General features: G+C 33.6%; 2 protein-coding genes across 3 annotated transcripts; one reads left to right on the top strand and one right to left on the bottom strand.

Annotated features, from left to right (window-relative positions):
- Window positions 1-2,514: 2,514 nt before the first annotated feature.
- Window positions 2,515-5,320, top strand: LOC142556098 (tubby-like protein 8). Its single transcript, XM_075667347.1, has 9 exons — window positions 2,515-3,081; window positions 3,285-3,399; window positions 3,525-3,701; window positions 4,125-4,177; window positions 4,253-4,349; window positions 4,692-4,781; window positions 4,859-4,954; window positions 5,044-5,111; window positions 5,200-5,320. Exons 1-9 carry the CDS (start codon window positions 2,621-2,623, stop codon window positions 5,273-5,275), a joined length of 1,233 nt encoding a protein of 410 aa, XP_075523462.1. The 5' UTR covers window positions 2,515-2,620; the 3' UTR covers window positions 5,276-5,320.
- A 165-nt stretch (window positions 5,321-5,485) lies between these two features.
- LOC142556099 (AP2-like ethylene-responsive transcription factor At1g79700) lies at window positions 5,486-9,555 on the bottom strand. 2 transcript variants are annotated; one of them, XM_075667348.1, is made up of 8 exons: window positions 9,149-9,555; window positions 8,914-8,996; window positions 8,727-8,735; window positions 8,436-8,524; window positions 8,247-8,320; window positions 7,926-7,976; window positions 7,194-7,270; window positions 5,486-6,311 (listed from the first exon to the last, which is right to left on the bottom strand). In XM_075667348.1, exons 1-8 carry the CDS (start codon window positions 9,298-9,300, stop codon window positions 5,791-5,793), a joined length of 1,056 nt encoding a protein of 351 aa, XP_075523463.1. In that variant the 5' UTR covers window positions 9,301-9,555; the 3' UTR covers window positions 5,486-5,790. The 2 variants fall into 2 exon arrangements, with proteins under 2 accessions (XP_075523463.1, XP_075523464.1); XM_075667349.1 differs by lacking the exon at window positions 8,727-8,735 and having other exon boundaries at window positions 5,487-6,311.
- Between the last annotated feature and the right edge of the window lie 892 nt (window positions 9,556-10,447).

Raw genomic sequence — 10,447 nt, 5'->3', positions numbered from 1 at the left:
TTTATATTGTGAATATCGGTAGGAATAACCTGTCTCAGAGATAAAGATTCGTGAGACCGTCTCACAAGAGACCTACTCAATTATATTTGCATAAAAATTCAGCGTAATATACTTTTTTTCATCCGATATGGAATATAATCACATGGATACGATTTGCGTTCACTAACCAAATATGGCAACAACAAAAAATCACTATTATTTTCAATTAATTGGATGAAAGTGTCAATTTATAATTATATTAAAATCATTGCAAGTCAAAGCCTACTGCCTACACAAATTTATTCGGGGGTAGTTATAATTGGAATGTGGTCATTTCTTTAAATTGCCCCTTGTAGTATATTTTTGTCATTTATTTTGAAAAGGCAGACCAAAATATTCGATTGTTGAAAAAATAACATTTCTGTTGACATCGAAATCATAAAAATTTAATATAAAATCTTGAGTTCGAAATTTAATTATAACAATATAATTAATATCACGTAACTCAAATATATATATATATATGAACTAACTTTAATAAATTTCAATTGGAAAAACGGTTGTACTTACCTCACACGGGTTCATCTCCCAGTCATGGACTCATGAAATTAATAATAATAATAATAATAATAATAATAATAATAATATATATATAATCCCTTAAAGCAAATATTAGGTATTTTTAAATATTATTAAACAAATCAAGAAAAATTATGAAAATTCCAATTCATGTGAAATTATTTTAATTAATAAAATAAAGTATTCAAACACAAGAGAACTACTAATAATCATGTGTCCGGAATTATTTACATTAAAAGGGGTCCATCCATCAATATTTATTCACCCACCTTCTTAAGTATGATAGCTTAACCTAGAATCAAAGTTTACTCACCTCTCAATTTTGTTCGACAAAAACTTGTATGAGATGGTCTCACATATCGTATTTTGTGAGACATATCTCTTATTTGGTTCATCCATGAAAAAATATTACTTTTTATGCTAAGGTATTTTTTTTATTGTGAATATCGGTAGGATTGACTCGTCTCACAGATAAAGGTTCGTGAGACCGTCTCACAAGAGATTTACTCATTTTGTTCAGACGAATTTTCATTTTTTTTTTTCGTGAAATTTAATCTTAGATCTTCCTTAACAAAAGATAGTATTATAATACCATTAGATTTAGATAACAAAACAATTTTGTCATATATAACCTATTTAAATAAAGTTCAAATGTAAGACGAGTCAATTCAAGTTATATTTGAAGTAAAAACAAATTTAATTTTTAATGAATCGGAACGAATGAAAAATATGTATTATAAAATTGATTTTTGATACAATATTTAAATAGGGCAGTAATCGTGATTTTATATTGGAGGCCCATTTCATGATTTCTTGTATTGGACTATAGGTGCATCAATCATTCTTGTTTATGCCACTGAATGTTCAATACTGTGAAAATTACTTTACAAAAGAAAAAAGGAGCCACTTTTCCGGAACAAATTGGAACAAGGAGAAAACCAAATTCCACAAACTCTAAAGCAAACAGCTGTTTCAAGAAACAAAAAGAAAAAGAAAAATCCTAAAGCAACAGCAAGTTGTAGAGGGTGAGGAGGTCCACACACCAACATAGTGAAAGTGTGAGCATCTGATCTGGAATGGACGATCAAGGTGTCAATTTTAACTTAATAATCATGTAGTTGGTGCTAAATTGTTCAATTATGGAATGGTCAAAATTCTTGTAAATCAAATTAAATTGTATACGAATGTTTTTAGATATAAACAGTAACTTGATTTCTACACAATTTTTTGGTTCTTGGAGCCCTGTGGTATGCAATGGGTACGGATCCTGTTTTCCTTCTGCAATTGCTTTCTCTGAGAGTGAGTAAAACCAACCATTCCGCCATTTGAACTGCAAACACAACATTTACCAAACGCGAAATCAAGTTCTTTACCTGCTTGACTGCAGTGGGGAAGTGTGCAACCGCACATGAGTAAGCACATCATCGGTCTTCCATTGCTTCTTCGAAGACTATACCTTTCTCTGCAGCAGCGGCTGCCAATTCAGATATAAGGGCAGACACCTAATGTTGCAAGTTTTAGATTAGCCTAGTTGTTTGCATTTACATTCAATATTCTGTCAGAGTTCAACAATTTAAAATAGTGGATCGTTCTATGAATGTTCATATCAAATGGTCCTCGTTATATACAAGAGATGATTTCTACAGCAGAATAAATGAAATTACCCTCAAAATTCCGAAGTTTCAAATTATTTAGGTAAGCTGAGATGGGCAGACAGTGTGTGTTCAAATTTAAAAAAAAAACAAAAGTGTAATATTAGTATCATATAAGGGTAAAATTGGTTTTTGTCATATCTAGGTAGTTATTATCATATCCTCACACTTAATAATATAGTATTCATATTATTTGGATGAGAAATGATACGAAACCAAAACACGGGCTGAATCATTTGTCAAGCCGTAATAAATTTACCCGATTAGTTCCAAGTACAGATTTTACACACAAACCGAAACACTTCCTTATTCAAATTTTCAAATTCAAATAGCCGTTGGTTTCATCTGTAATTCCACCCAACTCTCCGAAACCCCTCAAGTACTTCCTCCAAAATCCAAACTTTTGAACCATGGCTTGTTGCAAGGAAACCACAATTTCTCGCCAATCTTTGTGCGGCTCTTCCCTGTATCGGAACCCCCTTATCGAGAGGAAACATAGCCGTAGCTCCAGCGAAGGAGATTGGAACGGGGCCTCAATTTCTGTGAGAATGCGCTGTAATTCATCTTTTGATAACGACGATAAAGAGAATTCAGCACCAAATATCACACCCGAGAAAATTAATGGGAGAGAAAACAAGGTTAATGAAAATGGGAAAAAAGACAGTTTCTTGAGAGAATCTTCAAATGGGAAGGAGAATCTGTTGAAGCCATCTTCTTTGCAGCTGTGCATGAAGAGGCAAGTGCCCGATTCGAACATTGGATTGAAGATTTGGGATAATTTTGATTCAGAGAACAAGGATTCGGTCAATGTTTGGGACCATTCTGATTCCGAAGCTGCTCCCGTTTCTTCATGGTCGACTTTGCCGAATAGGTTGGTAATACTCAATGAATTTTATTCAAGATTTCAGCTTGAAATAATGCTAGTAAAGGGAAATAAGTTTTATTTATTAAGAGGCACAACAGAAACATCAATTGGCCATCTGGAATAGGAAAAAAAATCAAAATGTTCGGATAATACCTGCTCTGGATTTAATCATTGAAGGTGGCGGGGTTCTTGGTGATTGTGCTTTGCAGGTCCTTGTTGTGTAGGCCTTTGCCGGTGGACGTAGGGAGATGCACATGTATTATAGTGAAAGAAAGGTCGCCGGATGGATTCGATGGAGGCACATTGTACACACTTTATACAAACGTAAGACCAATTTCGAGTTTATGGAATTGGTTTTCGACTTGATGTTTGGCACTTGACCAAGTATCATATGAAAATTTTGGGTTTGATGCACAAGACTTATAATTGTTGATTATGTCACATGATAGGAGGGTCAGGGGCGACAAAATCGCAAACTTGCGGCGGCTCATCACAGAAGATCCAAAGGAAGATCAGAGTTCACAATATCTATAAATCCAAAGGCCAAAAATATTGGCTTAGATGACAACTTAATTGGCATCGTGACTGCCAACATAATGGGATCAAAATACCATATATGGGATCAGGTAAGCATAAAGTTTCCTAAATTTAGCTATAGGCATATTTCACTTCACATATGGGTTCATACGAGTACTTTTTCCAATATGTTCTTTTATATCTGAGCTTGAAGCTTAAAGAAGCATTGTATGTCCTTTTTTTAAAAAAAAATTAACTAGAAACCGTTCAGGATCCCTATCCCAACGACTCATACAATGGTCCGATCGAGTCACTTGAATTAGAATTAGAAGTCAAATTGATTCCCATGTTGAAGTCACGAGACCACAATGAGCCATATTTTAATTTGACTTTATCACGTATTTAAACTTGTCCTGATTTTGATAATTTAAAATCTAAACTAAGCAGATTATTGAAAAAGAGTCGTGAGTTAGCTTCATCTGCATTAGTAAATTCATTTTATTTTCTTTTACAGTATTTGCTGTATTTTACAGGGGCAAAGTCAGAATATGTTGAATAGAAACCCCAAATTATTGGCTGCTGTGAAGTAAGTTGAATCTTTAGGAACCATTTTATACAGGTTCCTGATGAAGTTATGAAAGCTCGACTATGGATTTTGCAGATTCGTGCCTACTATATCTACCTGGACTGGAAGTTACCGAAGCATGAAGGCATGGATTCCTAAGCACTACTCTATGCAGCTGAAGAATACTAATCAGGTAAACTTGATGCAAGCCCGAAGTTTTGAGCATGGAGGATATATATAAACTCAAAAAAAATTTAGGAGAATAGAAATCAATTTTTTTTTATATGCAATACCTAATAATATATGTTACGAGGAAAATTGAAGAGAGGGGGTCCGTGCCCCCTCAGGCTCCTCTGAGTCTCCGACTCTACCACTATATTATACCTTAACAATCCCAAGTATGGTCCAGTTATATCTGAAATTTGGTGTCTTTTGTTCTGCAGCATGAAAGGTGCTTTTTTAATCAATAGTTTCATCGAACTTTTAGAAAAAAATGTGATCCTATAATTATATCGAGTAGCTTTTCATGTATTAGGTACAACATATTAATGGATTACCCACAGAATGGGAGATGAACAAAGATAAAGTTCATCAGCTGTTCTCAAAAGTTCCTCATTACAATAAGGTAGGTGTGTATAGTGAATTTAATCTGATCATTTCCTTCTCTTACAGAACGTAAGATAACTCAATTATTTTGCTTAGACCTCGAAGCAATACGAGCTGGATTTCAGAGACAGAGGAGGAAGGGCAGGTCTTAAAATTCAAAGTTCGATAAAGAACTTCCAGTTAACTTTGGAGGTAATCAAATCATTCATTATACGACTTTTGCTTTAAGCTACCGAATTATTTGAAGAGACCGATCAAAATCGTATTGTGATTAACATTAGAGGAACGGAAAGCAAACAATCCTTCAACTTGGAAGAGTGGCAAAGTCCAAATATGAAATGGATTATAGGTAGGTGACATCAAATATAAATGTCAAGTATCCCTGGTGTTATTTTTCGTGATACATTACTGAGAATCAGAAATAATCTATTTTGCAGATATCCATTAACTGGATACCAAGCCTTCTGCATATGTTTGGCTTCCATAGATTCAAAACTCTGCTGCACAGTATGATTCGAGCATTTCTTGATGAATCAAAATTCTACCGCAAGGATCAAATCCATCACTATTTTCCCATTAATTTTCCGCACTAAATATTTTATGCGCTTATGTGCTAGATTTTCATCCATAATAGAGTTCAGTTCCATGCAAGCAACTTTTTTACACTTCGACACAAAAAAAAAAAAAAATAGCAGCAGTTACCTCAAGAACTAAGATTGTGAGATGGAAAAACTAATCATGCACTGACAAAGATTGCCCAAAATAGAACTTTAATGAAATTCCTTTGTAAGAAACCCATCTATTAAAGAAATGAAGTGGAGAAATGAACATTATTATATCTACACTTGATTAATCATCAAATAGAGAGGGGAAATCTCTCATTTCTATTATAGTATTAAAAACCTAGCCTCTTTTGCATGCTCCAAGTTACCAAGTGTCAATCTGCCTTAGAATATTGTTGGCTTCAAAAAAGGAATCAATTAATCTCAGTCACTAAGTAATGAAATAATATCACTTTTAATTTATTGCTAATCATCAAGCTCGTACATTGGCAATGCAAAGGAATCATAGTCCCCGAAAATAATGCTTTGCTCCTCAGAGAACCTGCTCGAATCTTGAAAATCGAACGAGGTTTGTATGTCATCAGGAAAGCAACTTCGAGGAGGGACATCGCGTTCATAGAGGCTCAAAGGGCTGTCACAGGTTGCTGTTTGCTCCAACATTTCCTTGAACTTGGAGGATTGTTGCAATATTCCTAGGGCCGACATGGCAGTGATGGATGAGCCACTGAGATATGGTGGCGTTTCGGTGGTGGTCTCAGCCGAGCTCGAGCTTTGCTCGTGGTAGTTGAGGTAGGCCAATCCTGACTCTTGATTAGGGTCGTGGATCTTGTTAATGTCAACTTTGTCATCAGGGTTTGCTCGTGCATCGCTTGCCAGAGGTTGCGACAAATTGATATAACGACTTAGGTTGAAATTAGTAACAGCATTGATCCCGCGATATTCTATGGCTGCCATGTCGTATGCAGCCGCAGCTTCTTCTTGGGTAGCTGCACAAAATCAAAATGTAAGAACCAAAATGAAATTCAATCAGTTACAGCTCAACGAACATCAAGATCTTAAATTTAGGACGAGATAACGAGCTAGTCCGAGACTCATAGCTCAACTCAAAGAACCTAAACGGAATTTATTCAAGGGCGATTTGGGAAATTCGGTTGTTTTAAATACGTAACTATATATAATAAATTCAAGATTTCAAATTGCATGAAAAATTTGGTGGGCAAGTGTTGAAGTTTTAATTGCATTTACAATGTACAATAGCAGATCTTGCTAGCTGTTGAGGGTTGGTGATCTACGCAATATAATTAGCCAACCATATTCTTTTGCTTTCAGCTTACTAACTATTTGCCATTATACTTAATGCTCGTTTATACATGTGAACATGTTGGTTTAGTATTCGACCAGTTACACACCCAAAACTATAATAATAAGAGTATGTCTCTTGTGAGACGGTCTCACGAATCTTTATATATGAAACGGGTCAACCCTACAGATATTCACAATAAAAAGTAATATTCTTAGCATAAAAAGTAATACTTTTCATAGATAACCAAATAAGATATCTGTCTCACACAAGTTTTTGCCTAATAATTAATAGAAATATCATATATTTTAGGAAAATTGCATTTTTGCTCATGTGTACGTTTTTATTTATAGTTTTGATTTTTTATGCTATCAAATTTCATTACAAGTCAGGTACGCTTGAGGAACTATTCTCAAGTACATCTATGTGGGCCTTTTCAAGTTCAATCACCCATTATTTAATATAATAATAATAAAATAATAAATTTAATAGTGAGTGAAAATAGTTCGAGAATTTAAAATAATAAATAAATATCTTCATAAATAAGCAAATATATCTTATGACGTACCATATGTCCCAAGGTAAAGATATTTGTTGCCGAAGACTCTTCCTATGCGAGCTTCCCATCTTCCATTGTGATGATGTCTAGGCAAAAAAAAAAAAAAAAAGGCAAACAAATTAATGCCCAAAAATCTTCACATTCATCATGCCTATTTAATTTCCCGTATCTAGAGCCAATTTTTAGTCATCGGCATTAGTCTGGATGGAGAAGCTAAAATTGGGTAAGTGCATGGTGAGGAGGCTTTTATATATATAGAATAGATATAGATTTTTTAAAAATGTGCGTATAAATTGAATATTTTTTCCGATGACACGTGAAATCGCCTCTAATCTATATCATAATAATACATGTATATATCATTCAAATTTTTAAATATTTATTCATATATAGAGTTCACAACTTAGTGGCACAATTTTGAACCTTTGATATGTGATAAACTAACCGTTTTGGCAATAAGTGCTCTGTGAATTCAAATTTTGGTATAGGACCCTATTGTATTTATGAAACGCATCAAATTATTTTAGTTGGGAGATTGTGAACTTTTTCAAAGCCATTAATTATTTCCCTGATTTATGTGAGTCATTTTCATATGTTTTGTCATGAAATCGGACATTCAGAAAAGATAAAAGAAGAGAAATAGAAAATATTTGTGGAGGCTAAAATATTTATTATTTTTAAAGATAATAAAACATTATTAATTTTTTAATGAGATGAAATGAATTTCAGTAGACTACGTACCTCGCCACTCCTCTATACTTGGACACGCCTCTAGAAAACCCACTGCTTTTCCTGCCATCAAAGTTAATGAAAAATGTCAAAACAACGTTAACAACCTAGATCGACTCGTTGATAACCTAAAATGTAACAAGAATGTTGACCAAAATGAAGAATTTAAATTTTACTATAAAATCTATAAAAATAAAATAAAATTAAGGGGGAAAATTTTAAATTTTAATGATTATTACATAAATTTTAATCAATTTTTCATTAAAATTGGAGTTTTTTTTCCTAATAACTCTTGCAACGAATAGTATTAACTTGGTTCTGGTTATTTTGTACCTTCTCAATGAAGCAATATACTCTTCCTTCGATTGGCCTTCCATTTCCTTTAACTCTTGTTGATAAGTGGAAAGCTACATACATAAAAATAATTCAAGCTTTTTAAATAAGTCGTTAAATTGAAATGAATCGTTATTTTCATGAAGTCGATGATCATCGATAATCAAAATTGTCTGGAGTTCGAATTACTGGAAAATTTAGGATGGTGTCTTGTCCCCAATACTTCGATGCAGCCAAGTCATATGCATGTGCAGCTGCTTCTTCGTCATCGTAGGCCCCTAAAAACACAATTTAAAATCATAACATGGGATAACATTCAGTGAAAAGGGCCGATTCGTGATCAAATCAACAAGCTTTTTCATCACTAAAAAAGTTTTTTAATTGCCGATTTGTTTAAATTTGTTAGTGGGATTTCTTTTTCGTTCTTGGCTTTTTGTTTGAACATTTAAATTACACGATAATTATGGTCAATATACTTACCAAGATATACTGCATTTTTGTAGGATCACATCAACCACCATTGACAACAATGCAAACCAACAAAAAGCAAAAAAGGTAAATCCGCATCAGTGATGGCGTATTTTAATTAAATAAATTCTGCTACTGATCTTCCTAATCATGAATAAAATATTTATTAAAAAAAAGAAGAAATGAAATCTTGACGTACCTTGCCTCCCTTTCTTGTTCTGGGATTCGTTCCAGCAATTCTTATCCCACAGATGAGCTTCATATCGACCTGTCCACCGGTGTCTGAAATATTATTTCACCACATCTTTCATTCATCACTAATTTAATCGTTTTTCCAATTAAAAAAAAAAGTAATTAAGAATTCATGACAATCAGTAATAAATCGACAAATTCAACATGCAGAAAAACATAAATCACATAGAGAATTATATTACCTTGTGACCCCTCGATAAACAGAGCTACGTTGCTGAGGAGACTCTCTCGGAACACTTTTACGTGTTCGTTTGGCCTTTGGAGAAGCCTTAGTATTCTTTTCTGTCGAATTGACAGCATTGTTTTTAAGGTTTTGCTTTGAGGTTTTCGCCATGAAAATTTCAGTGCAGCGAAAGACCCTAAAAAATCCACACGTTTTTAAAATGTAATGTTATTAAGAAAAATGAAGAAGAAGAAGATTATACGGGGTTTGATGAGATTTGTTAACCAGAAAAGAAGACTAAGTCCTCCAATGATAATGGAAACAATGTTATAGCGTTAGTGAGGTGGGGTAGGGTAGGTGGCCGGCGGAGTAAAGGGAGGTTTTGTAGGTATTTAGTGGCCGTCTGAAAACGGCTGAGTTTTCTTGTATGTTGTCTTCATTTGATGTGGGCTATTGGGTCGTGATTATCCAATAAACTTTTTCATTTCAAAATTTAATTCGCAGCTGCAATTTCTGGTCATCATATTTTAGTCAATGCATTTGCCTACATACTCACATCTGGTTATTTTACATTTTTCTTTATTATAACGGTCGGGTTTTTTTTTTTTTTATAATCAGTTGGGATCAAACACATATTTCTCGTCTATTATGAGATGTTTATGTCACTCTACCACAAATAATGTGACAATTATACATTTAATCATTCATTTATATGAACTAATATACATGTATGTATATTTGTGTGTTCGTGCGCACGCACGTTTCTTAATTGATGAGTACTATTCACATGCACATATAGATATATCTGAAACATTAGATTAACTTACCACTAGAATAACATAATACAAATATTGAGTCAAGTCAAATCGTTTATCCATGATTTAATATCTGGTTTCATGTAATTAGGTTTGTATAATCCATATTTGTGTACAAGCTTTAACATGCATGGATATATAGTTTCCCTTCCTTGATTAAAATGAAATAATCTTGTACATGAAAATAAACTATGGCAGTAGTTGAATTAAACTGACTGTTGATGAATTTTACCATACAATAGAATCAATTAAGGTCCATTATATATAGGTGGGACAGTTTGGGTAGTTACTGACTGGCGCTGACATTGATTGACATTACGTACGGCATGAAAGCTTTTTCCCACAAGCCGGAATGGCAGAGGCTGGCAAAATCTACACACACACACACATATATACATATATATATATATATATATTTATTTCTTTTGTTGTTTTTTATTTCATATTTGTGTATTAAAGAAAATATTATGTGATATTTGACACGCATGCATTGCATGGATCAC

The sequence above is a fragment of the Primulina tabacum genome, chromosome 9 (assembly GCF_025594145.1).
Source record: "Primulina tabacum isolate GXHZ01 chromosome 9, ASM2559414v2, whole genome shotgun sequence".
Classification (NCBI taxonomy): domain Eukaryota; kingdom Viridiplantae; phylum Streptophyta; class Magnoliopsida; order Lamiales; family Gesneriaceae; genus Primulina; species Primulina tabacum.
The sequence above is the reverse complement of the archived record's forward strand: the minus strand, read 5'-3'. Positions and strand labels throughout refer to the sequence as shown.

Coding starts and splice junctions, on each gene's coding strand:
- LOC142556098 (XM_075667347.1), top strand. CDS start 2,621: ATGGCTTGTTGCAAGGAAACCACAATTTCTCGCCAATCTTTGTGCGGC. Junction 4,350..4,691: donor AGCTGAAGAATACTAATCAG/GTAAACTTGATG, acceptor TTCATGTATTAG/GTACAACATATTAATGGATT. Junction 4,782..4,858: donor AAGTTCCTCATTACAATAAG/GTAGGTGTGTAT, acceptor TATTTTGCTTAG/ACCTCGAAGCAATACGAGCT.
- LOC142556099 (XM_075667348.1), bottom strand. CDS start 9,300: ATGGCGAAAACCTCAAAGCAAAACCTTAAAAACAATGCTGTCAATTCG. Junction 7,977..8,246: donor TATATTGCTTCATTGAGAAG/GTACAAAATAAC, acceptor CTTTGATGGCAG/GAAAAGCAGTGGGTTTTCTA. Junction 6,312..7,193: donor TCTTTACCTTGGGACATATG/GTACGTCATAAG, acceptor GATTTTGTGCAG/CTACCCAAGAAGAAGCTGCG.